General features: G+C 39.0%; 1 protein-coding gene across 13 annotated transcripts in view; it reads right to left on the bottom strand.

Moving 5' to 3' along the window:
• Positions 1 to 26190, bottom strand: part of CYRIB (CYFIP related Rac1 interactor B) — a 98822-nt gene that overhangs the window by 28844 nt on the left and 43788 nt on the right. For 4 of the 13 annotated variants that reach the window (XM_055706532.1, XM_055706530.1, XM_055706537.1 and 1 more), the window contains 2 exons: positions 14097 to 14168; positions 2104 to 2140 (listed from right to left, as the gene is read on the bottom strand). Coding sequence is in view for 3 of the 13 variants with exons in the window: in XM_055706528.1 (XP_055562503.1) it covers positions 2104 to 2140; positions 14097 to 14168 (109 nt within the window). In the remaining 10 variants the exon portion in view is untranslated. Of the gene's footprint in view, positions 1 to 519; positions 541 to 2103; positions 2141 to 14076; positions 14169 to 24296; positions 24330 to 26190 lie in introns of those variants that run through there. The other 9 variants (XM_055706531.1, XM_055706529.1, XM_055706536.1 and 6 more) reach the window with 5 other exon arrangements.

Raw genomic sequence — 26190 nt, 5'->3', positions numbered from 1 at the left:
TTAAGATCAGTAGCAAGTATGCAGAGTATCATGCACAGCTGCCTTCCCGCACCAGTCCATCTGTGAACTCTACAAGTCCATTTCATCTCACAAGGAGTTTGCAGCAGTTCTTGGGGAAAACCAGGTACATATGCAGAACAAAGCCGTTAAAAAATACTTGATGCATTTAATAATTTTATCTGGCTCAGAAAAATACTTGACCTGGAAATACTTACATACTAGTAGCAGAACCACCAATACATGTTTTTCCTGTTCCCACTCTTCCCTAGGCATCTGCTCACACTTGAAGGCTCAAGTTTTACTGGATATTAGGCTTTTTTCCACATGGGTAGGGCTTCTGTCAGTCCCTTCAAACCCTTCACACTGGTGACACCCAGCTGGTTTAAAATGGTATTTGGCATCTGCTTTGCCTCAGCACAGCTGGAGAAGGTGAAAGCATCAGCAGTCAAGACACCTGAATTTTAAGGCTGCTGAAGTGGACACCACCACCTTGATTTATAAACATTTCTCCTTCAATACCTGAAATACTGTTGATTCACAGTTTCTTCAAAGGAAAGAGAAGTTCCTTCCATACGCTGTAGCTGTTTGCTGGGCAGCCTTCCTCCTTCTGCAGGCAGTACCACTCCCAGCAACGCCCCTTGAGTTTTTCTAGCTTTTCTGGATGACTCTTACCTTCCTGAGCAGAAGCAGCACTGTTCTAGTAGAGGAATAAGTGGGGGATGTGAAAGGATGAGCAAAACCAAGTGCACACACACAGAGGGAAGGAAAATGGCAGTTTCTGGAGACTGTACTTGGCTAGATGGCTCCATGGTCTAAGTTTAGTGACTCTTTACAATGTATCCTTTAAAAATGCACACGACACTTTAAATAAAAGTTTGCACTAGTTCTAACTGCAACTTTGCAAATACACTTATCCATTACTTTGGAAGTAAAAGCTACCAAACGAAAGAAGTACTACCACTGCTGGCACTGGGTGTTTTTCCATTAGTTTATTGTAAATTTGGAAAATATTGCTGCATCCTTGCCTAGTTCCTGGACTCATTCCATAATCCTAGAGAGGCAAGACAGCAGCCTAGAAGGATTGTTGGTCTGACCCACTATTGCCATAAGCTCTTCTAGGAACGACAAAAAATGTGATAGAAATCTCATCAAAACCAGTGATCCTGCGAAGCAAGTATTTTAATACATCAGCCATGGACTAAAATAAAGAATAATTACTTTAGTAATGCATTTACAATGAACATATACTTTTAATTCCTGAATGGAGTATTCAAAGAGTTTTGGACATAGCACTTGAAAATGTTTTCTACTGTTGTCAAAACCTGATGACAAATCAATTTAATCAGCTCCCCAGAATGCAAAGAGCTTTTTGAGAACTAATCAGAAAAGGAAATAAACTCCCTACCTCACATTTGGTAGCATTACTTTCCCAATCTGACAGAAGATAGCTAGCTATGCTGGCACAGCACAATAAACATGAACACACACACTCTATGCAGTAGCTCAGATGACAAGCAGCAGGTTACACAACTAAAAGCTAAAACCTTCACATGAGCATATGCTACCTCTTCAGTCTTACAAGCCGATTCAGACTACTCGTTTCTGGCATAAGGCATCTAGTTCAGAAAAGAAGTAAAGTTACACAGTAACTTTAGTAAAGAGACTGAGAAAGAAAAACCACCGAAACATTATCTCTTCATTCATATCTTCCAAGAAGATTAAGCACAATCTTTCAGGGTAAGTTTCTTAAGTGTGACCAAACTATACTCTGTGCACACTAAAATGCCTTTATTGAAAGAATGGGACTCCTCCACATCGCTGTAGTGAAGAGTTAAGGTACTGTGCAATCAAAAACCCAAACACTTGCAACCTGGTTTAGCATCTTTCATCACAGAGATGCACAAAATAGGTTGTAGATCAGGACTTCCTAGTGAACACTACAAATTTCAAAAGTTGTAGAAGCGAACGGGGGGAAAAAAAAAGAGTTTTTGAAGAGAAGATTGCTAATATTCCGCACAGTCCCATTTTCTGCTCTGTAACATTAGAATTTTTGCTGCTTATATGTCAAGGGAGTTTTCAAGCAGGTTAAGTTTCAGTTCTTACCTACAGCCAGTGCTGCACTCTGTTCTTGGCCTCCAGTCTGTTTTAAAAGAAAAAGAGATTATGAAAATTCATTCTTCTGCATTGGAAGTCTTAAATGTAATGCTGTGTGACCTTGTAAAAGCAAACATGCATCTGTTCCAGACATTGTATTATTCTTCTGGATCTACTTCATAAACACAGTTCTGGATCTATATGTTACTGTGACTTTTGAAAAATGTTAAAGAAAACAGAATCAAGAACTGCGTTTTGTCTCTAGGTGTATAAATAAATAGCGAACACATTTCTTTGGCAACAAACATACTTCTAGGGAAAAAAGGCTGCTGGCATTAGATAATCCATAAGAACACATAGGCCATAATAATTTAATTACTGAAGAATCAAAGTTGCAATAAAATACTAGCAGTAAGTTGTTCCACCTACGTTTCACTTTGCTTTAGAAAGAAACATAATAACACAAGATTTCTAATTTAACCACACAAATTAGCTCTTGAAAAAATTCATGGTTTGGATGCTGACCTTCAAAAAAGGCATTTTCAAGCCACCACTGAGAACCATTTGCTTAAAGAAAACTAGCATTCTTAGACAGCCTCAATCTGCTATATACATTCTTAACCACCACCTTAAGACTGGTGAAATAATTATTTTAATAGTACAGTTTGAAGGAGAAGAGATGGGATACTACAGTATCTCATAAAGCTTCATTGGCAATAATAGTGTAACATTAGCTACGGAAGGCTCTGAAGATCTACAGCAGCATAGGCAAGAAGCAGAGCGGAGACCCCACAGAACTCAACATAAGCAAAAAGACAACTGTCAGACACCGTTACAACCATAGAAATTTCTTTCTCCATTCTTTCCAGTGCATGCATCTCTCTAGTAGGCTTCCCCCTTGACTAGGATTTCTCTGAATAGCATCTGCTTTCTTCTTTGCCAGTTGGCTTCAACTTCCTTTTACTCTCTCAGTAGTAAACAACAGCTAGTACTTCAGGACAACTACCTCACAGGACAAAAAAAAAATGGTTAACAGCACTATCTTTGTAAGAGCTGCTGCAACTTCCTTAAAACCACAGGCTGCTCAATTTGTGCTTTGCAACAAAGCAACAAAAACCAAGCACTAGAAAATGTTGGTTCCTGCAGGTCAGGGATAAACATAGCTGATACTGTGACTAAAGAAACCAAAACCAAAGTTAGACTCAAGACTACTTCAAAAAGCCAATTTCCTGAAAAAATTTTGAAGAAAAATTAAGTAGGACAGAACATTTAAGAACACTAAAAAATTCTACCCAATTTTTTTATTTTTTTTTTGTTGTTGTTGTTGTTTTGGTAGTCAAGAGCTCTGATTAAAATTTTGGGTAACAGTCCAACATTCACTGAGCTATAAACAACAAGTAGTCCAAATTCATTAGAATGACCAGATTGTAGAAGTAAGTATGAAAGTAATAAAGAAAAAACCCACTATAGAAGCAAGGCTAGGGATTTTGTAAAAAATGTTTCCTAAAGGTGTTAGTTCATTATTAAACAGAAATGCCTAAATTTCCAACTGATAAAATCATTGAACTCTAGAATTGCTCAGCTCTTCAAATCTTTCTGGACAGAATACTGCACTTACAGTCACAAGCACTTACCACCTGCAAGAAAAGCGTGCTGATGCTCAGGTAGTTTGTCCTGAAGGCTTCAATGAATGAGCAGAAGTTAATTATTAACGAAGTCTTCCAGGACTCTTGTAATAATGAAGGCATAAGGAGAGAAGAGGCCTAGTAGAGCCATTAGGCATAAGAGAAGCAACCAGGAAAGCTGAGAATTATAGGTCAACTGGACTATAATCAGTAACAGGCATAGAGATGTTAGCACAGGAATCCATTAACTGGATTCCTGTCTCTTAGTACCAATGAGGATGCCTTCATGCAAAACAGATCAGACTGAGCATGTTTGATGCTATTAACTTGATTTACACTGGCAAGCTGATAGATATTTGATTTTTGTACGTGACTTCACATCACACGGTACTTTAAATGTAGAGGTTAGCACTATGCGATATAATAAAGCACTGCCTAAATGGGTAAGAAATTGACTTGTAGACCTCTAGCAGTCAGCGGGGAATAATCAGGAAACATCCATTAAAAGTGGCCATATGTTAAATTAACAGCGTGATGGATTCCTTAAACATTTTTTGCACTTTGGATGCACCTTAATTCAGACACAGGAGCATCTAAATGATCTATCATCTATTGTCAGGTTCAAAGTGCATCACTTGAGTTCTCCCACAGTTAGTACAGATGATCTGTAAAACATCAGATCTTCCTTCTGACTGATTCTCAAGGTCTGGATCTGCAGATTAGTATAGAAAGAATACCAGCAGGCACATGATGAGACATGTATACAATATAATTTAATAGCTAGTGAAAATGGAATAATACAGAACCAAGCATTTTCTTCAATTGCTTGTGATTCTGAAGCAGTCAAGTATTTAACATTGTATTACAGAGAGAAGCAGCTCTGGGCAGGAAAACTGCCATTTATTCAATGGGTTAACAGCTCACAGATTTTGTTTAGCTTTTTTTTAATACCATTTTATGGAGTCAAACAGTAGAAGATTAATGTATTCCATCTTAGGAATCTCTGTCACACACCCCTATCCTCTCTCTTGGCTTGCAGCCTAACTCGACCACAGCACAAAAAAAAATTATATGCTAACATCTCAGGCCAACTACAACAGCAATTCAAAGAATTGTCACAACAGCTGAAGAACAAGTGGGAAAAATGTTTACAGCCATTAGAGAGGGTCAGTGAATCATCTAAGCTGCATCTATTAATTTTCAGAAGAAAACGAAGCATCATTCAGTTTGTCAGAGGAAAAGCCTATGTAGTAGACAAATCAACTGGTACCCAAATATAAAAAATGTGCTAAGCAAGCTTGGCATTATTGTGGATAATGAAACTTGAAAAAAAAATAAAAATAGTAACTGGCTAACTACTGAACAAACCGTGTGTTTCGGGCATCCAGATCATCTTGAACTGATGCTCGTAACTCAGCAGTACATGAAAACAGATTTCAGAAGAGAAAAAGCTAACCATTAATTTCCAGTATGAAACCAACATCTTCTGTCCAACGCTGTCTGACCTAATTAAGAAGCCTTTACACACCAGCATAGACTTGTCAGCAGCTGTCAGTCAAGATTTGCTGCAAGAATGGTGATTTTGCAGGCTTTCCAACACTCAAGTTCTGCTGCTTATTAAGAACTGAAAACATTGAGTAGTAAGACAGAAAAATCTACAACAACTTTGCAATAAATCTAAATTACTTTCCATGTACTCGATTGGTAATTCGGCTCATCAGGGAACTTCAGAAAGCATTATTTCATAAAGCTTACAACGTTTATTAAAGAAAGCTTGCACAGGATTCACGTACGGCATGCGAGGTATCAGACACCCAGCCTTTAATAGTAATCTTTGGATCAGAATCCGCTTTGCTGCCTTCACAGACCAAATGTTTAAATTATTTGTTTGAAGTGCAAGCTCGCACTAGTATTTCCCTTGGTAAGCATCACCAACTTGAACTCTGCGTGAGCCAGAGGTAGACTACAGCACAGATGTTCTCAGTCCATGAATCTTAACTGCCCTCTGCATACTGCTGAACAGCACAGGACCTAGCTCAAACACTACACTGCTCCGGCAATTTTTAGACACTCCTGCTCTCTTGCTTCATTTACAGACTTGAAATTAAGTTTCAGGAAACCACTCCAAGACCTGGTTACTCTTCGAAGCACATATTAAAAACAAGCCCAGTCCAGAACAGAATCACAAGTCAAATACATCCCACATCTTGTGGGTAATAAAAAAAAGAATGTTAAGAAATGTTTAGTAATAAAACTTGATTTTTTTACTTTAGTAACAAAGATGGCTCAACTATAAAAAATAAATCATAGCTACGATCATGTTTCAAAGGAAGTTTCAGAGCATCTGCAGATGAACCCATGGTTCAATGCTAAATGGATGGAAACTCCAAGGATAGCATCAGTGATTCAAAAAGAAGATTCTTCTATATCTTTATGATAAACATTAGATTAAGTCTATGCAAAGGTAGTCTATCACTAGTGCAAAGCGGCCTCAGTTCTTTGTAAGAAAGCAAGTCTGCTGGTTGCCTGCTATAAAACCACCTTTTTGACTTCTGGCGGTAGAAAGCTTCAGCTCTAATCTTTCTTCTCCATTCATTTTGAATGTTAACTGTACCTTAAAAGTCTATGTGTCATATTAATCCTTTCCCTATCCTACATAATTTCTCATTGCTGTCTTATAGTATCTTGTATTAGTTGCTATGCTCAAACCCATGTTTTACGTTTATAATTTAATAATAGAAATGGTGATCTAACATGAAAGCTTTCTTGACAGTTCTCAACCTGTGTTACGACACCTGCCAAGAGCATGCATTACATTTTCTGTCCTTTAGTCACATATTAAAATGCATTTATGCCAATATAACTCATTCTACTGTACTGGCATACAGCTCTTCATACTACACATCCAAACACCTAGCGGCACTCTCAGTTCCACGTGCTAAGGTAGAAGTGCAACTATTTACTCAGCATACTCCAAGTGAGGTCCACAAAGCACTGTTTCAGTTTCTCTAAAGCTTAGCCTAAAGATTTGGCTTCAAGAGGAATACAGCAAAGAGCCATCAGGTCTGCTTTGAAGAAAATATTTCAAGGAACTTTAGATGCTGCACTATAGATTAACAAGGGGAAGACAAGGTTATATACAAAAACCCCTTTTAAAAACTAACAAAAAAAAAAAAGGGAAAACCACAGATCATTGAGAAGCTTGTATGGCATAAGAAAATGTTTACACATACAAACTAATATACAGCATGAAAATTTCTACTTCATCCACTTACAGGCATGTTTTCCACAACAAACCATTACTTTGGCTTAGTGGAAACAGTAAAATGGAACTACCATAATCCTAATTTTTGCATCTCAAAGCTTTCCATAGGAAAAAAAAAAAGCTGCAAGTTGAAAACCAAATACAAGGGATTTTTTTAACCAAATCAGAAAGTTAGTTTAAATGCTTCCAAATAAACTTTTTCACTTCTCAAAGCAAGTGAGAATACTTAGTTTTGGGTAACCAGAAGACAACTAAGGACTTTTAAGAAAACAGAGATGTGACTTCTTGGGTTGTTTAATTTAGGGTTGGTTTTGGGCGTTTTTTTTGTTTGTGGTGGTTGCTTTTTTGGTGGTGGGTAGAACTGTGATATTTTAGTCCAGGCTACACAACTTCCTCTTTTACTGCAAAGAGGGGAGAGGGGGAGGAAAAAAAAAAGCCTGCAAGAATTATTGAAGCAAGTCCTGTGTCCAGCAGTCAATTATTCAAACAACTGAATTTGCTATTTCTGGTGGCATATTATCTCCTGTATTTCTTCTGAACCTTTATAAATCTACACCCTGAAGTGATTTACTACTGGCATATAACATGAGCAGAATTTTGAAGAACTCTCTAGCATTCAGGCTTTCACTCCTCAAAAAAGTACTTAAGTATTCCTAAGATATACTGCATACCTTTACAACTTGAAATGATACTGCCATTTGCTGTCTATTGCATGTTGAATTTCCCTATGACTACTTAGCATTGCTATTTTTCTGTAGTTGATGCTTCCTTTGATGTTAGGCTGTTAACACCCAGTTGTGAAGTGCTCCTGAATACCAACCAAGTGATTCAACAGCTTTTTTATCTAAGCTATACACATGATATAATTTCTTAGGAATATGGCAGAGTTTAAGACTAAGAGTTCTGACTCAATATAGCATAACAGAAATGAAACCATACCCCATCCCAGGAAGTTTGCCGCAACACTCATCCACTTGCATAATAAAAACAGTAAGAGAAGAAAGGTCAAAAGGGCTTTCCCATTCAGCATTATTAGTAGTGTGCTATCAGCTCTGAGCAACCCCAAGACCCCATAGCCCTATTCAGTGACACTTAAACAGAGGAGTCATTATTTCTTATACTCTAGATTTCTATGCTTAGGGTAAATGTAAATCACTTTTCTTGGGACTACGTTAGGTCAGAGAGAACTTCAATCCTGAAAGGAAACCAGCCAGAGAAGACTAATTTACCACCTAAAACATCTTTTTACTGTTTTTAGCAAGTTCTAACCATAAACTGCTTCCTTAAGAGTATTAGAAATTGGGAGCTGAAGCCCCAGTTAATGCTCTGATAGTTAAAACTGTAGAATTAAAAAAAAATAAATTAAAAAAGCTGCTTATGCTACAGCTACAGAAGTATCACAGACAGCATCTCTGCTGCTCAGAGGCAATTTATTCCAGATTTCAGAACACAGATTAGCTTTTAAATAGCCTGAAAAGCCCTTCCTATGGAAACCAACAGCAGCATGTTTTGCCATACACTTCTCAGAGACTCAAGGGCTGAGCAGGTTACAGGGGATACCCAAGGAGTTTGCTTTAACTCCTGCCACCGAAAGTCCCTAGTACAGCTCCACTAAGCAAGTCTCAGCAGAGGCAGCTCCTCCATACAAGTCAGGAGGTGACTCCATACAAGTGCAAGAGTGACTCCATGACACAGCCTTGGGACAAGCAGTAATTTCTGCCTAGAAGATCGGGGGAGCTCTGCTCTGGCCCCAGTAACAGTCATATAGCACTGAGACTCTTGAAAGCGCGTCCAGCTTGCCCAGGAGTGCCTTGGGTGCCACCTACACAGAATGAGATCTGTGATGACTTGCTTCAGATAAATTAAAAGAAGGAGGAGAAAGGAGAAGGGGGAAAAATGTTTATTGGGTAGCATTTAATTGGAAGCATGCACAAAAAATACAGAATACAGGGTAGCAAACGTAAGAGACCTAACATGGAAGTGTCTGGGCCCAGCTCCCAGGGACCATTGTGTGTACTCACACAACAGTGTACTCCAACAGTCAGGAAAAAAAATGAATCCGAAAGGTCAGGAGACATGTAATAAAGTCTTAATTCCTGCATTGTAATTCAATCATACCGAGTCTCAACAGCTGCACACTATTTCTGCTCAGTAAGTTCCAAAATTAAATTCCACAATGAGCTAAAAGGAGGCAAGCTGCATCAGGGGAAGTTCAGATGAGACAAGAAGAAAAGGTTCTTCACTGAGAGAGAGAGGTCAGTCACTGGAACAGGCTCCCAAGGGAAGTGGTCATGGCACCAAGCCTGTCAAGAGTTCATGGAGCGTCTGGATGATGCTCTTAATCATACGGTTTAGTTTTAGGTAGTCCTGCAAGCAGCAGGGAGTTGGACTTGATGATCCTGATGGGTCCCTTCCAACTTGAGATATTCTGATTCTAAATAATAAAACTGCAGTTACATGGTGAAGCAGTAAGCTGAATACTAACCAGATCTGAAGGACTATATGTCAATAGTCCAAGTCCCCACAAAGTTAAAAAAAATAACCAACACCCCCCCCCCCCCCCCCCCAAATCTACAAATGTCCTTTAACAAGCATTTAAGAGTCCTTCTGTAAGTCAGGAAGTGAACTAAGTAACTTCTGACATTAACCTAATATAACAGACCACATAAAACATCACACGAAGTCCAATCACCTGTCTCAACAAGCACAGCTTTTCAGGTCAAATGTCTTTGTGATGAGAAAAGTTTACATATTTTCCTAGTCTGTTTAAAAGTGACTTTTTGAAAAGTCAAAACAACCCTTTAATTAATGTCTTTGAATTGAAGGTTCATTGGACAAACAGAATTAAACAGCTCATGTTGCCCTCAGCAGTTATTTACAGGTGGAGAAAAATAGCAGCTTTACCTTCATAAACAAATTGGCAGGGCTGAAATCTCAAGCAGAAAAGTTTACTGAACAAGCCATTAAACCAGATTCACAACTCACTTTTTTTTTAAACTTACTCTAACAACTGTTGCAGTAAGACTACTGTGTGTAAAGGAAGGATATTTTGGAAGAGCTCTACACTGAATTCTGCTCAATTACAGTAAAAAAACACCTGTCATTGATCGTTTGCAGATTACTACTACCTTCGTTGAAAATTTTAAGTAATTTTATGTCCACTGTGGTAGAAAAGATACCACTTTATGTTGCATCAGGACAGGCAGATTATTTACATTCATTGCTAATACATACTATTAGACTTTAAAACACACAGGATTGCACAAAAGCTTTTAGCCCCTCAATCCACCCCGATGCTATTGCAGCCAGCCACATTAAACAAGCCCTAAGACAAAAGATAGCAAATAAATAGGAGCCAGCTCTATTTGTCTTAAAAAATTGTCAGCTATTCTTCTTTCTTGCCTTGGATATCAGCATTAATACAAAATAAATGCATGCTGGTAGAACATTGCTAACATAATCAGAATTTCTACCAAAATATTTTACAGTGAGTGCCAAGAACACAGAAAGTCCTTAACCTCCACAAACTAAGAATGATTTCAACAAACCCACTTTCATATGGACGACAAATCAATTCAAGAAGCCCTACTGAATTGCAAACAGAATTTATAGGCAAACCTACAGCAATATATTTAGAGCAACACTATCAAAGGAGATTGTTTTTAACTTGTGGCACAAATGGGAAGTAAAAGTGGTTTCAGTTGTCAGAAAGACATTCATTATTCTTCATGTATTTACAGTATCCTCGCTGTGACTGATTATTCTTTCACCCTTGATGGCTCCCACATTACCCTACTGTTGGTATCTGGTAAGCTCTGCGGTGAAAGCTTTTCAAGTTGCTCAGAAGCATTTGTAACTTCACCGCTTTCTACACTGGTTAAACAGACTTGCCCAAACAAAAAAATCCTTCTGAAAGCACACATTAAATGCTGCGTATTTTTTAACACCTGTTCCCTTGTTTACTAGCAGAAACATTTAGCACTGGTCAAAACAAAACAGAACTTGGCTTTATACTTCTTGCAGTACATCTGAGTTTACATAAACTTCCCAGACAAAGCCAAAGCCATATGTAAATCCCTAACACATGTATTATGGCCTTACTCAATACAGTATCTCTTCTGAATGAGGTCCTCACTTCTAAACTTCTGTAGGTACACAGGTATGGAGACAAATAGAAACAAACTTTCCTGCTCTTTGCAAGTTTAACACATACTAAGCAATTTGCACTAAAAGGCTGAAATCGTTACCAAAGAGATTTTAAAGATTCTCCCCACAAGGAAACAGAACATTGAAAGATATAAGAGTAGTATTTGTCTGGCTGACATAAGAGCCATACTAGCCACAACAAAGAGTTCTCAAAATTAATAAGAGAATGACAGGTATGCATTTGCTTCCACTTTGCAAACATAATACTGGAGGTGTTTTCATATTTATTAAAATTAGCACAAAATGCAAAACCTGTTAATCCACAAACACTGCAGTATCAGTGCTGGAACAGGGACTCTACAACATGTTAAATCAGCTTGCTTGGAATATCTCCCCATCATAATTACAGGGGAACAATTGTAAGTTGCATGGAAAGATTTTTAAATCTTTAAGCATGCAGACAAGTTCAAGCTGCATATGAGAGATAAAGCTATAAAATAAAAATGAATAATTATCAGAGATTATATGCAAAAGCAGGAGAAAACTATCAAGATCTTTTCCAAATGACTGATATGCTGGAAAAATAACCCATACAAGAAAGTTAACATAATGAAAAAGAAAAGCTAATACAAGAAAAATAGGGCAAACACTGAAGGTGTTGTATGTCCTTCAGTGTCTGTGATAATGGACAGCTGAAACATTACAAACAAAAGAAATACCACCTGGATAAAATAGGCATACATGTCCTATACAACCATTTAGACTAGTCTGCCCCACACCACAGTCCAGCCGGTTTAATATTTCTATCTTGGTACCAGTCACACAAGACCCATACACTCTGCCCCAAGGGATGAGGGGTCTGGGCACCACATTCACTTTTCAGCATATTCTCAAAGTTGGGAGCTTGAGCTGAAACCTGGGTCAGACCTAAATCATGGCACAGCTCAGCAGGCTCTTAGCTCATGTATTCTCAGACGAAGGTTAATGTTGGAATCAGTGAAATCCTGATTTAGCGCAGCACTACCCCTGAGCTAAAAAGCACTTCTTGGTCCTAAAGGAAATGCTGATAAGATAACCACCACAGTTGCAGACCAAGAGCTGCTTTCTCAGCGCAGTGATCCTGTTAAACTTCGCTCTCAGAGAGAGAGGAGGGATGATGGGGTGGGAAGGGAAACTGAAGTAGGGAAACCGACAGAGGACCCCTCACTACTAGGCTAACAAGCTTTATATTCTTCTGTACAGTGCAAGCTATGCACTCGGATTTAGTGACAGACATATATTATTTATTCATACCATATGTGATCAGAATAATCCAAGGGGTTAACCTAAAAATTACTACCAGATAGTTACAATGTGGTTCAAAACATGTTGATAATCCAGTGCTTTGGTACCTCAAATTGTGACATACCATACACACCACAGGTTCTTTCTCCTGTATATGGAGGGACATGCATTTTCAAACTGGGTATTTGGGAAGGAGGCTCACATGTTTTAGTTTCAGGAGCTGCTATTTTAAAGCCAAGGCAACAAAGCCCTTTAAATTATCACTCACAAATAGATGTACTATAAATGTCATCTTTATAGGAAAAATGACTACATGAAGTCAAACGCTGTTATCACAATGTCATTTCTGACAGATGCACATTATTGACCACTACCAGTCTTCAAAACTTTCCTACCATTGATCTAGGTTCAGCAGAGCAGCAGAGTAACAGAACAAAGTATTTTAATATTCTCTATGAACCCTTGTTATTAGCAACAGCTACACAACACTACTTCACGAAGTTACACTCCGTTACTTATAAAATTTCGACAAATTAACTGGCATGTGAAGATTAACAAAGCTTCTGTAAATATTTGGGTTGTAAATGCTTAATGTTTCCTTACTGGCTAGGATGCTGCTTCTTTCCATGTTCATCCTTGGATCCAGCTGCATCACCCCATTACAGGCTAAGAATCCCTTCCTGACATGAGTTTACTTAGCCCTGTACCTCAAATCGTAGCAGTAAATAGTAAGGCAAGGATTCAAGCTTTATAGAGGGTATATAGTAAAGTATAATCACAGAGGAAAACTGAATGCATACTTAGTTTACAACTTTATGGATGTCTTCCCCCATATCAAAGACTACTATTTCATTTACAAAAATCAAATATTTGAGAGGTGAGCTGTACATCTGGTACCTATTACCAACACACGTACGCTTTAGCTATGTCAAGACACACTCAGACATCCTAAATTCTCATGTTCCCTTATGATTGCCTTCTAATACTGTAGCTCAATGACTTAGTAGCTGTTTACCAGCCCAAAAGTCGTCGTAGCTCTTCACTGATGATCTATACCTGTGAATCACAATACATCCTTAGTTTTATTATCATACATTGTTTTCACTGAAAATTAGGCCTCAAACACCACAGAATAATTACAAGCACTTTAATGACATCTTCCAAAGCACCTGAACACTAATATTAGCATGCTTAGCCACATTCAACTTCTAACCCAGATTTTGTTAAAGCTTCCTTTTTTTCTATCTCTCCAGGCTCTGCAGTATCAGATTTGAAGTTTTAATGTTTGCACTACCACACTTCAAATAGTCTTTATATAGTAAGAGGTACAGACACATTGTATTACCAGTTGAAAAGGCAAACAGACAATGTTTAACATCCCACTACAGCAGAGGCTAGTCTTTTTACTCCTACTGTGAGAGAAGGAATTCAATCACTTCGTATTCCTATTTAAATACCCATGTTATCCACTGCTACTAAGCCTTTTATCTGGTAAGCTAGTTAATTAAAAAAACCCAAAACAACCTAAACCAAAAAACCAGTAACATTGCATGAACTACTACTTGCTTTCAGTAGATCAAAATACCTTGTACTCCTTGGCCTAAAATACTATGGAAAACAAAGAAACATTCCACAAGCAAAGACACCTAAGGAAGTGTTTACCAGTTGGTAGAATCGTTTACCAGTTGGTAGAATCTTCTTGCAGTCTTAGAGAATTCCCTCAGATTACCGATGCAGCAGCTTGTCTTCAGAATCTGAACAAATAGAAAAATCTCATTAAACATAAATGATACACAGTATTTCAATTATATAAGCCAATGCTGGAGTAAACCAAAGTTAAACCTGTAGTGTCAAGGAACCTACATAATTCTTTAGGAATGCAAATAAAACATGCTGATTTTATAAACAGTTGTGATTTTATGGAAGTGACATTACCAGCAAATAGAGGTATCCTTACAAACTCTTCTGTGAGTCAGTAAGGCAATTAGCTATCCATGATCACAAGCATCAGAAATAGAGCACTGCATCTGAGAATTACTGAGAAGTTACACATAGTTACTGCACAAAAAAAAATAGAGCATTACATCTCTGCATTACTGAGCCAAGTTACACATAGTTGCACCAGAAAAAAGTAGGTCTGGATTCAAGATTTATTTACAGTGTCATATATATTGCACACAGCTAAAAATGATTCACTGCTACAGTTTTCATCAGTTAAAGCCAAATTTGGCCAATGGCAGTTTTTTACCTTTCTGAACTTAGTCTAGAATTACTTAGATCTAATTCAAAACTAAGTTTCTTGTTTTGAAAACTAGCATATATATGTATGGCCAGACAGAACTGCATTTCCTAGGGAAATGTGGTACTGAGATCTACTGCAAGCATTCCAAGGGTGTTTTCTTTGGGGTAGGTTTATAAAGCAAACTGTCTACTTTTTTTGATGCAGTAACTGGATGAACTGGCCAAAACTGCCACTTTTCTGTTGTTGCGAAAGGTTCATAAGCCTCTTCCACTTGGGGCTTTGTAGGCTGCTTCTATTTCAATTCAATTCAAATACTCGAGTGTTGTCACTCAACCCGTCTCCGGTAAAACCACTGTTGCTCTTACTTCAGGTATTGTTTCCAGTGTCATGATTCCACCCTGCCAATACATCACATCTCAAGGTTTCTTTTAAGGAGTGATCTTCCATTTTGTACAGCAGTTCTCTTTCTGCTTTTACAAAAAAAGTCAAGCACATTCTGCAATGCATCTGTTTTTAGCATAAACTTGTTTCAGAAATATAAAATCCCTGTCATGTCATTGCAGATCCAGCTGAGATGCATGAAGTATTCAGCATTAATTTGTATTTAATCAGCTATCAGCAGCAGCTCTTACATCAGATAATCCTGATTAACAGGCATTTAACAAAAAATATTCTGCTTTGCAGTGAAATTTCTAATCACAAAGGCCATAGTATTACTGATTTGTTCCACCATGGGAAGGGTGGAGGGAAGGGGAAGAGCTACACAATATCGAGGCTGGGTAATGATTTTAGTTACAGTGAAAACTATCACATACTACCCACTCCCTCCTGCCCTGTCTGCAAAAGAAAAACTTGCAACCTGAACAGCAGCTAGGAGAAGAGAAGGCAAGGTCTCCAAGTTACCATGCAAAATTTAGTTGACAAATAAAATCAAGGGCTCCTATTCAAAGCTACACTGAAGCAAATAGTTGCAATAGAGCACTCAGAAGTAAAAACAAAAGAGAGTAACGTTAGTCAAAAATATTTTTTGCCAGTTTGTGTCAAGGCAGCATCTAAAATAAGCAGGTGCTTGGGAAATTAAGGTGGTTTTGAGTCTGGTGGTTTGGTTTTTTTCCCCTGCAAATGTTGTATGAAGTACTACTACTCTCTCTTGCAGAAAAGGAAATCTAACAAACATCCAAAAAGCCTTATACACTTTGCTAAAGCATAGCCTTCGCTTTAGCAACAGTTCCACTACCCTGTTTCAGTCTATTCATTGACAGTCCTTTTGCCAAGCAACCGTATGAATTTAACAATTCAGTTAAAAATTTCTGAATGGCAGGCACAACGTCTTATCCTCATGTGCTGCTCGGTAAGTTGCTGAGCAGAGCAGCACTGCCCCTGCCTACATCCCAATAACAGTATTTGAAAGTTCTGTCAGCTGAGTGACCAATTATGCAATTGCAACATGTGGTTTCCTTCAACAATCAACAAAAATACTTCCTCCTGCCCTGCTATATTATACTATGAAAAGCTTCCTATTCAGTACCAGAGAATGGGTTGGTTTTGGGGTTTTCTCCCCCCAGGCACAACTGATCATTTCATTAAACGGAAAAACTGGGTTACACTTCCACTGGACCAATGAACATATATATCACCATGATGCCAAATTTCAGTGTTTAAACTTCCTCATAACTACCTGGCATAGCATGCAGGATTTTGTTTTACTGAAAGCAGTAACTATGTCTGCTGGAGATCGTTCTGCCCCTCCGGTCCCACACTGCTCTGCACCGCTGCCTCTCCTGGCTGCTCAGCATCTCCCCTGCTGTAATTCCTCCCCGACAGCCCATTCCTGCCGACTGGCCTTCAGGTGAGAAAGGGAAGCAAGTGCCAGCAACTACAGCTGCACACTACTTCCATATGGGAAAAGTCAATCTGGCAGAACAGCAGTAGGGACAGTGGACTGGAGGGATCATGGAAGCATCCACATGCACAGGAACTATGTAACATAGTCTGATGCGACGGGAGGAACTAGAGAGGAAAGGGGCTGCTGCACGGGCACGCTCGCCAGGAGCGACTGGGCAGCACTGCACATCGAAAGGACAAGGGGTGCTGAAGCAGGGGCACACACAGAAAGCTGCAGACGTGGTCCCTTTGGAAGATCTTCCCAGCTTTCAAGGCAACAATTCCTTACATGTGACCTAGATTAATCTGCTTTTGTTGACAAAACCTGAACTTTATTCCTTTTTAAATAATGGATCTCCTGTAGTATAAATAACAGAGCTGAGAAAAACTAAATTAGCTGCTACCTTAGTTTTCAGTCAATATTTGTTCAAAAATTAATTTTCTTTACTTCAATAGACCTTTGTGGAGTAAATTAACACTTCTTCTTTGACAGGCTAATGAAAATAGCAGGTGAACAACAGAATAGTAAGCTCATTCTCAGGAGATATCCTTGCTTGCCCTCCACACGCTGCGTTGGCATAGCTTTGTAGGATGATGAATTCAACAGAAGGAAGCAGACAATAAACCTACCTGTACATATCCATTGTTATATTGATATATATATATCCCTATAACCTGTGGGTACCTACTAGTATCCATAAAGATAACTAAGTGTCAGAAGGCTTATGATAGCTTGTAACGAATTCTGTTGCCAGACATGTAACAGCACATAAATTGAGCAGTCAAAATAATCCCTGCAGAGCTTCTGACAGGTTACTCTTCATAGTAAGGCAGCTACAAAAAAAAAAAGGCACAAAGCAACACATCCAGTGTCCTACAAAAGTCCAGGAAGTTAGGGACACTTCACCTATCCATTTAGCAACCATCACTGACTTCATGACTTATTTAGGGAGAAGGTGGAATTAAACTCTGAAGTACAGCACCTGATTAAATCTTGTTCACCATACAAAATTCATGCTTAAGAAAAGCGTTAACCATAAAGATGCAAAGTCTGCTGTGAATCGCACAGTGTTAATTTTTCTCTGGCATACCCGTTTCAACAGGCAGAATCACAGCCACTGCTCCCCAAGCCTCCAAGTTTTGCACTCATTGGAGCTTCAAGGAAGAATACTTCTGAGAAATTTATTAATGGCTATGTTCTCAGAAGAGAATGATTAAGCCAGTAATTCAGAATCACAGAATGGTTTGGGTTGGAAAGGACCTTAAAGACCACCTAGTTCCAACTCCCCTGCCATGGGCAGGGACACCTTCCACTAGACCAGGCTGCTCAAAGCCCCTTCCAACCTGGCCAGGAACACTGTCCCATGGATGGAACACTCACAACTTCTCTACAGCACCTGGTCCAGCACTTCAGCACCCTCAAAGAATTTCATCCTAACATCTAATCTACATTTCCCCTCTTTTCATTTAAATCCATTCCCCCCTGTCCTTTCACCACATGCCCTTGTAAAAAGTCCCACTCCAGCTTCCTTGTAGACCCCTCTAGGTACAGGCAGGCTGCTCTAAGGTCTCCCTGGAGCCATCTTTTCTCCAGGCTGAACAACCCCAATTCTCTCAGCCTTTCTTCCTAGGAGAGGTGCTCCAGCCCTCTGATCACCTTCATGGCCTTCATCTGGGCTCTCTCGAGCAGGTCCATGGCCTTCTAATGATGGAGGACCCAGAGCTGAATGCAGTACTCCAGGTGGGGTCTCATGAGAGCTGACGGGCAGAATCACCTCCCTTGACCTGCTGGCCACACTGCTTTTGATTCAGCCCAGGACACTGTTGGTTTTCTGGGCTGCAGGTGCACACTGTCGGGCCACGTTGAGCTTTTCATCCACCAGCACCCTCAAGCCCTACTCCCCAGGGCTGCTCTCAATCCATTCTCCGCCCAGCCTGTATTTGTGCTTGGGGTTGCCCCGACCCATGTGCAGGCCTGTGCACTTGGCCTTGTTGAACTTCACGAGGTTCATACAGGCCACGTCTCAAACCTTTCAAAGTCCCTCTGGGCAGCAATCCTTTCCCTCCAGCATGTTCGCTGCACTGCTCAGTTTAGCACTGTCCGCAAACTTGCTGAGGGAGTTAATAGGTTTTACAGAGAGATTCAGCATATTCCATGCAAGACTGTTTGCTAAAATCTTGTAGCAAACCAGCTAATTATTGCCAGGTACAGCAGCTTCTACGTACAGGCTTCAAGTTATCTTAAATAATTTTCCAGTCTTTGCCACCATCAAAGCCAGACTGCCACTCATAGCCCAGGAAAGCCCTGTGTCAGAGCTGGCTGTAAGTCTTCACAAGCAGGTAACAGGGAGGACTCAAGGCTGAGATCCAGAGGGAAACAGGTCAAAGCCTTTCCTGAAATCCTGCACAACCCGTGGCTGCCGAGCCAATAAACCTGTACTCCAGTTCTCTGCCTTGCTCCAGTCAGACAACTCTCCTCCCAAGGATACCACCAAGGTGACCAGCTGGGGTGGCCTGAGATGCCATTTCATCTCCTCTGTGATTGGCAGCTTACACAGCATTTTCTAAAACCCAGATAAATGTAGATTTCACAACTTAACATGCAGGTTATTTCAACTCAAAGGCTTTCTCTAAATTACATCTACGGCTAACTCCACCTAGCCTATATACCCAACACCATTTTATAGATATGAAGCATATTTAAAATCACGTTGCACACATCATCTTTGCCTGTGCTTGACTTTGCTTAGCACAAAACATAGAAAGCACAGAAGAGACAGCAACAGGGATTTTAGGTGATGTATGCTCCCCAACACAGGTCACAATAGACTGTTAACAACAGCCCATCCACAGGTTAAGACATATCTGAAAAGCAAAGTATACAAAATGAGTAAAAAAACAAATACCATAAAGATAACTAAGTGTCAGAAAGTTTATGGTAGCTTATAAAGAATTCTGTTGCCAGGCATGAGGCAGCACATAAATTGAGCAGTCAAAATAATCCCCACAGAGCTTCTGACAGGCTACTCTTCATAGTGAGGCAGCTTAAAAAAACCCACAGGCAGAAAGGAACACATCCAGTGTCCTACAAAAAAAGGAAAACCTATAAATACCAGAATTCACAAATAGCTCCATGGCAAACAAAACTTGAGAAATTTATCCCTTACTTTTAAAACAATACGGACTGATTTTTTCCCTTTACCAACATATATTGCCAAAATTTTAATTTTCAGTTGAAAGAGGGAATTCTCCTGTGATTTGAGGAATTGGTGGTCACAGAACTATTAGGAAACCCCCAGTAGTTCTCTTCTACACAGCTTAAAAACTAAGTTCTTATTCCTTTATTTTCAGGACAACAAAGAAAGGGAGTGTTTTAAGATTCAAATAATGACACTGGAACTCAACAGTTTGAGCTTCAATTGTACCTCATACAGTTAATATCAGTGATGCTATGACACAAGTTAAAACTATATGCTTCCAAAAGACTGTCCAGCTCTGCTTCCATGTAACACCATAGCACTGAAGACATACCCTGATAATTTTCAACATCAAATTATTACTTTCATTCACTAGAACAAGATCAGTTATACGACTTAACTGTGATATTCCTTACAGGCTTGAGCTCGAAAACTTCAAAACATATTCATGTACTAGAAGCTAATTCTCCGAGTAAATTAAGATTGTCCAGTTAATTAAGAGTTGCAAAGACAGAGATGAAAGAGACTCACACATAACCTACTCCTGTCCCCACAGCAAACATTTGGCACAGGTTTAAAGAATTATCAGTCCAATACAATGCATTAATTGAAGTGTAATTTACCAAACAGAACACTGACCAGCTTTTCCTCTGTTAATTACTTCTAAGTCACAAAAAGGATTTCCAACTGCAAACAATTACTTCTGTCAGTGCCATATCTCAGTTTTCAAACACTGGACTTGGTATTTTGAGCTCCGTAGTGTCATATGGTTTAGCAACTTCCCTTAAAAATACAGGCTTTCAAAAGAACCAAGTATTACAGAAGGACTGAATCTTAGAAGATGACTACACTTATCAGCTTTTTAAAAAATTATTTAATTACAATTGGGAATAGTGTGTGCTCCAGATTCAGAAGAGCTTGCTCACATTTCCGAAGTCTGACTATCATCAGACCATTTCTCACCTTCAAGCCCTCATTCACCCAGCATCTTGGAGCTAGAGAACCTATGCCTGTATTTATTGTAGAATGCAGCAGTAGGAAGAATGTAGCTCTTATGTAGGACAAAAAATGAAACTGCTAAATACCCATTCCATTTAACCATACAACAAGCACATTCCTTGGTTTCAAAAACAAATGTGGAAGCCAGTCAAATTATTGGCATCGTAAGACAGACTGTTTAACTATGGGCAGTCAAGAATATATTTGAGGCAAGACTTGAAAAAAACATAACCAATATTTTCTTCAGTTCCCTTTTCAAAAAGGGCTACTCCTTAGAGAGCAACTCAAGCCCTTACAGTAACTCAACTCTGAGATGAAAAGGCAGTACACAGATGACGTGTTCTCCAGATTAGTTATGGAACACATTTCCATAGCAGGGTGAAAAGGGCAGGTACATACAGTTACAGGCAGACTGAAAGAGAAGTAATCTTTTCCTGCTCCTGGTGACAGAATGTTGTTGATACAATATAAAGGAGGAGAACAATTAAGCTTGGCTCACCCAACCTATAAAAAGTTGGTCAGAAATGTGCAATCTTTGCAAAAGCTCTGATAATTTTGGCAATCAGATGTCAGGAGTAAATTACTGATATGTATACTTTGACTTGCAAACTTTTAGCCATATAGAGAAACAGGCAGATCTTGGAAGATTTCTTCATTCTGAAGTACAGATGCCATGTATCTTTTGACTCTGTATCTCAGTTAATATATGTTCACTCTTTGGATACAGAACACCTGACCAAGGGATTGAATTACATTGCAGAAACCAGGAATTAACCCATGGAATGAACATTGGGCCAATCCTTATTTTCCTACTCTCTACAGAGGCACAATAGAAGGAGGACCTTGTGTGACCAGAACCAGCAAACCAGTAGGACTGCTTTCAAAGAGCTACTTCTACTATTAAAGGTACGAGCAATTTACATGAACTCTTCAATACGTTAAGGCTTGTAATGACAGGATAGAAGCTGCATATCCCAACTACAAGAACTGTAGTAAGATTTCCATTGGACAAAGATTTATTGTAAGCAAAGATCAAACCTGAAGACTTTCCCACTCCATAATAATTCCTTCTTATCAGGTTCTGTTGTTGGTCTTTCCTGGATCAAGTCCTTATCCATAAAGTGTCTCAGCTTCAGCTAAGTGAAGCACCAGCCTGGCACACAAGATGTTGAATTAAAGACTCTTCAATAGAGGTTAGAGTTTTGTTTCCCTTATGCTACAATCACTAGGTTATTATGCCACCAACTGCCATTTAAAAACTCTGAAGGGGTGGGGGGGTGTGCACGCGATATGAAGTCCTGGGTATTGATAGTTGGTCAAAGTATCCTTTTTTTCCTGTTCCCTAATGAGCTGGATTTAGATAAGCTTGTTATCTAGTCTGCAGAGAGGCAGGCATTACTTCCAGCTCTTAGCCACGTTTGCAGTACCTAACTTACTCTATCTGATGTTAAATAGTTTAAGCTTTTAGCTTAAACAGCCTGAATGATCTTTTCAGGATCCAATATTTACTTTTTTTTTTTTAAAAAAAAAAGATACTGCAGAGCTTAAGTTTGAAACCTTGAGTAGAAAGTCTTACCCTCAAGGTTGTCTGCAGACTATCTCAGCTTTTACATCTGCTTCTCACTAGAGACTTAGTAAAGGCGTACTGGACTCCTATTTCTGCACAGGAAATATAATAAATTTTAAGCTATTTTTACACTCCCACATCCTCCTGTTTATGTCTGTATTGAGAGAGCACAAGATCTTTGTTCAAAGTGTACTTGTAGACGACATCATCTCCAGAGGCATTTTCCCTACATTTAATGTGTATGCTACAACCTCTGTCAAAATAGGAGTGTAACAATTTTTACTTATTACCCCATATTTTGAGTCACAAAGGAAGCATTTAAGAACAAGTCTTATATTTTTCTTCTGAAGTGCAATAAAACCCACCAACATTCAAAGTCACATACATGTTCTAGAGGCTGCAACAAGGGAGTCAGTTCATCCTTTTCAAATGAAGCTTTACCTTGGAACAGCAGTCAAGTAGGGAAAAAATCCGAATTTTTTTTGTCACACTGAAACCCTTTTTTTGCTACTATGAGGCTACAAAGATTTGAAGACTACAGAATCTGAAGTACTGTTTTTCATGGAAAAAAAATGCAGCCACAAAACTTAAGTTAAATACCCACATGAAACAAAGGCACAAAAAAAAAATTACAGAAAACTCACTTTGCAGAGTCATGTCCAGCATAATTCCAGTAGACACAAAGCTGCTCTACAGAAGTAAAAAGTCCAGCAACAGACATGCTTACATGGCAGCTTCCCTTCATTCACTTACCATTAAGTTTGCAAGCAGATGCAACAAGAGTATCATCAGTACAAGCACTCCACATACCTGCAAGCATTGAGACAAAGTCTCAAGCTTTGTCAAAGAACAAATTCCAATAGTAAAAGAATGACAGGGATAAATGGTAGCAAGAAGCGTAACCAGACTTGAAATTAAGCTGCCTGGCTTCTGCATATCTCCAAATTCAGACCAGGAACTCCATCTGCAAAGTGCTTTCAAACCATGTGACAAGAGTTGCTCTACAGGTGGAGCATGCTTTAGACTGCTCCTTCATGAGAAGCCCACAGGGCCCTCACCACAATGTGCAACCAGAGCACAGTCAGTGCCACATCTGAGGTTTACCTTCAACAAATGAAAGGCAGAGACTCCAGAGCTCTTTAGAAACATGGCATGTGGAAAAGTATTACATGAATTGTGTAACACAAGCCCTGAAGCAACTACCTGAGAGGAGGTTATAGCAAAGTCGGTGTCTTAACCAAGTAATGAGTGACAGGGCAAAAGGAAACAGCCTCAAGTTGCATCAGAGGAGGTTTAGATTGGCTATTTGGGAAAATTTATTCACAGAAAGGGTTAGCAGGCATTGGAACAGGCTGCCCAGGGAAGTGGTTGAGTCACCATCCCTGGAGGTATTTAATAGATGGGTAGATGTGGCACTTAGGGACATGATTTAGTGGTGGGCTTGGCAGTGCTAAGTTAATGGTTGGACTTCGTGTTGTTACAGGTCTTTTCCAACCTAAATGATTCTGTGATAAACAAAACTGCGTGCACACACACCATAGATGCATACCTTCTAGGAAGAAACTGGATCTATCACGTGATGCTGTAGTACTCATCTGTCCAAGGCCTATGATTCAGTGTCTAGAGAGATGTACAAGGCCTATGATTCAGTGCCTACAGGGCGTGTTGGATTTAGTACAGATGCACAGATTAATTGTACGCACATACGTGTCTGGCTGCTGACAGGAAAAGGCTACACACACACACAAACTAAGAGCACTGAAGAGAAGTTAAATCATATGCTACAACAGGACTGATTCAAGCATTCTTGGCCCCAGATTCACACAGTGCAACTACAGAAATCTAAATCTCCATTGTGACAAGTCTCAGAGTAAGTGAGGCTAGTTAACTTTCACAATAGACAGCATTTAGTTTGAGGCTCATCATACCTAGCATGGGCTAGAACAAATATTACCTACTATGGAATTATTTGCATTGCCATTCATGAACTTACGCAATTTATCAGGGACATTTCATGCAGCAAAGACACTGCCAAAGAACTGGACGATTTATGGATGTTCTTATAACAGAATCTCCTATAGCAGCACCTTTCCAACACAGCATACATTTGCCAGCAACCCTTGAATACTGGAATATGACAAAAACAAGACAGAAAGTGAGAGTACTTACATAACAATAAATCTCATTAATAAAGTTATGCTTTTCACTGTGGCTACACTAGAAAATTACTCTTGCCTTACGGTACTGTGATGAGCATCATGGAAAGTGTATTAAAACAGGCCAACTCCATAAACAGTAATGCAAAACCCCTTTGACTGATCAAGAAGCTTTCAGTAGCTTTTTTGTCTTTCAGTAAAAATTAATGTCGCTTGCAAAGATTTAGTAAGAAGACAAATATTAACTGATTCAGTGTCCTATCACCCAAATCTAGAAATGGATGCTGGCCTTCTGGGCCTCCATCTCCCATATTTTGGTGGAAATTCAGTTATTTGCTTAAAAATACAAGTACCAGCAAAAATAGAATTAAAAAATACCCAACAATGACTGAGATCTGGTAGATCTAAAGAATGAAAGTTTTTCATGTGGACATACTTTCAGTCAAGGTATCATCACAGAGTGGTTTCTAGAGTTCCATGGGCAATTATATCCTCGCTTTTATCTTATAAAAATGTTTTATTAGGTTATGCAACTACAGAAACTCAGTTTAATGTTGCAGTAAGTACAGAAACATGCATTTGATCCCCTTTTTTAACTACAGACTTCCTATTTCCTTTCAGGTAATTAACACTGTTACACCTCAGTTTCTTATCTGTAATGAGGCAAAACACGCAACACTAAGCATAGCAGGACTTCAGCCAGGTCTGTAGTCTTTGAATTCTGCTACAGCAAGAGCCAGTAAGGATGAATCTTGAAAGGGATAAGCATAGCAGTGGCTATTTACTGACCTTCAAGGCAGTCAGTGAGAAAACACTGGGTGAAGCACACGTACAGAATACTTGGAAAATCTCTGCACTACTTCACATTATGAACGGAAGTTGCTGAACCAGTACAGACTCCAAAAATCAGATACTGCATTCCTATCTGGCAAAGATATTAATGTTAAACCCCCATGTGTCAATCTGGAAAGAATGAAAGTTACTGTTTTACTACTGAAAACTTAAGCTTCTTAGGCTTTACAGATAATAAGCAGCTAACTAATCATTTGAGACAGTCCAATCTAATCCTGGGCATAATAAACAGTAACTTCACTTCAGTATGTGGATTATAGCTCTGCCCATAAAATCTTCCATTAAGACTATTTTGAATCAAAAAACCCCATGCAGATTTTCCAAATTACTGATCAAGTCATCCTTTCACAGAGATTAAAAAAAAGGAAGAGATGCACATGTTAAACACAACATGCTTCAGGAGAAAAAAAAATATCTAAACAAAACAATCAAACAAGTTTAATCCAGGCCAACCAACTACAACTCTGGTTATTGTTGGATTATTACAGTCAAGTGTCATAAAATGTACTGTAGTTAGAATGTACTTGTTAAAAAAACAATATTGAACTTAACATTAGGACAACTTTCTAAGATGAAAAAATGAGTGTAAGAGTACAATTTGCATTCTACTAGGTGTACTTAAATTTTAGAAAAAACTGTCCCATAGGGAAGGCCTTAGATTCAAAGACAAATTTGTGGTCTTGGCAATGCAGAGCTAGACTCAAATCATTAAAAGATCCACAAATTCTATCACATCTCATATACCAAGAGTCTGAAGAATAAACCACCCCTGGAGAGTACAACCAACTCCTTGGTTTGTTGGTCAGCCAGAGTTTTCTCAAACATCACAAACACCATGCTTATGACACGACAGAGAACACATACAATAACAGAGAAATT

This window comes from Falco cherrug, chromosome 3 (genome assembly GCF_023634085.1).
Source record: "Falco cherrug isolate bFalChe1 chromosome 3, bFalChe1.pri, whole genome shotgun sequence".
NCBI classification, from domain to species: Eukaryota; Metazoa; Chordata; class Aves; order Falconiformes; family Falconidae; genus Falco; species Falco cherrug.
Note: the sequence above shows the minus strand (reverse complement) of the source record. Positions and strands in the feature narration are given on the sequence as shown.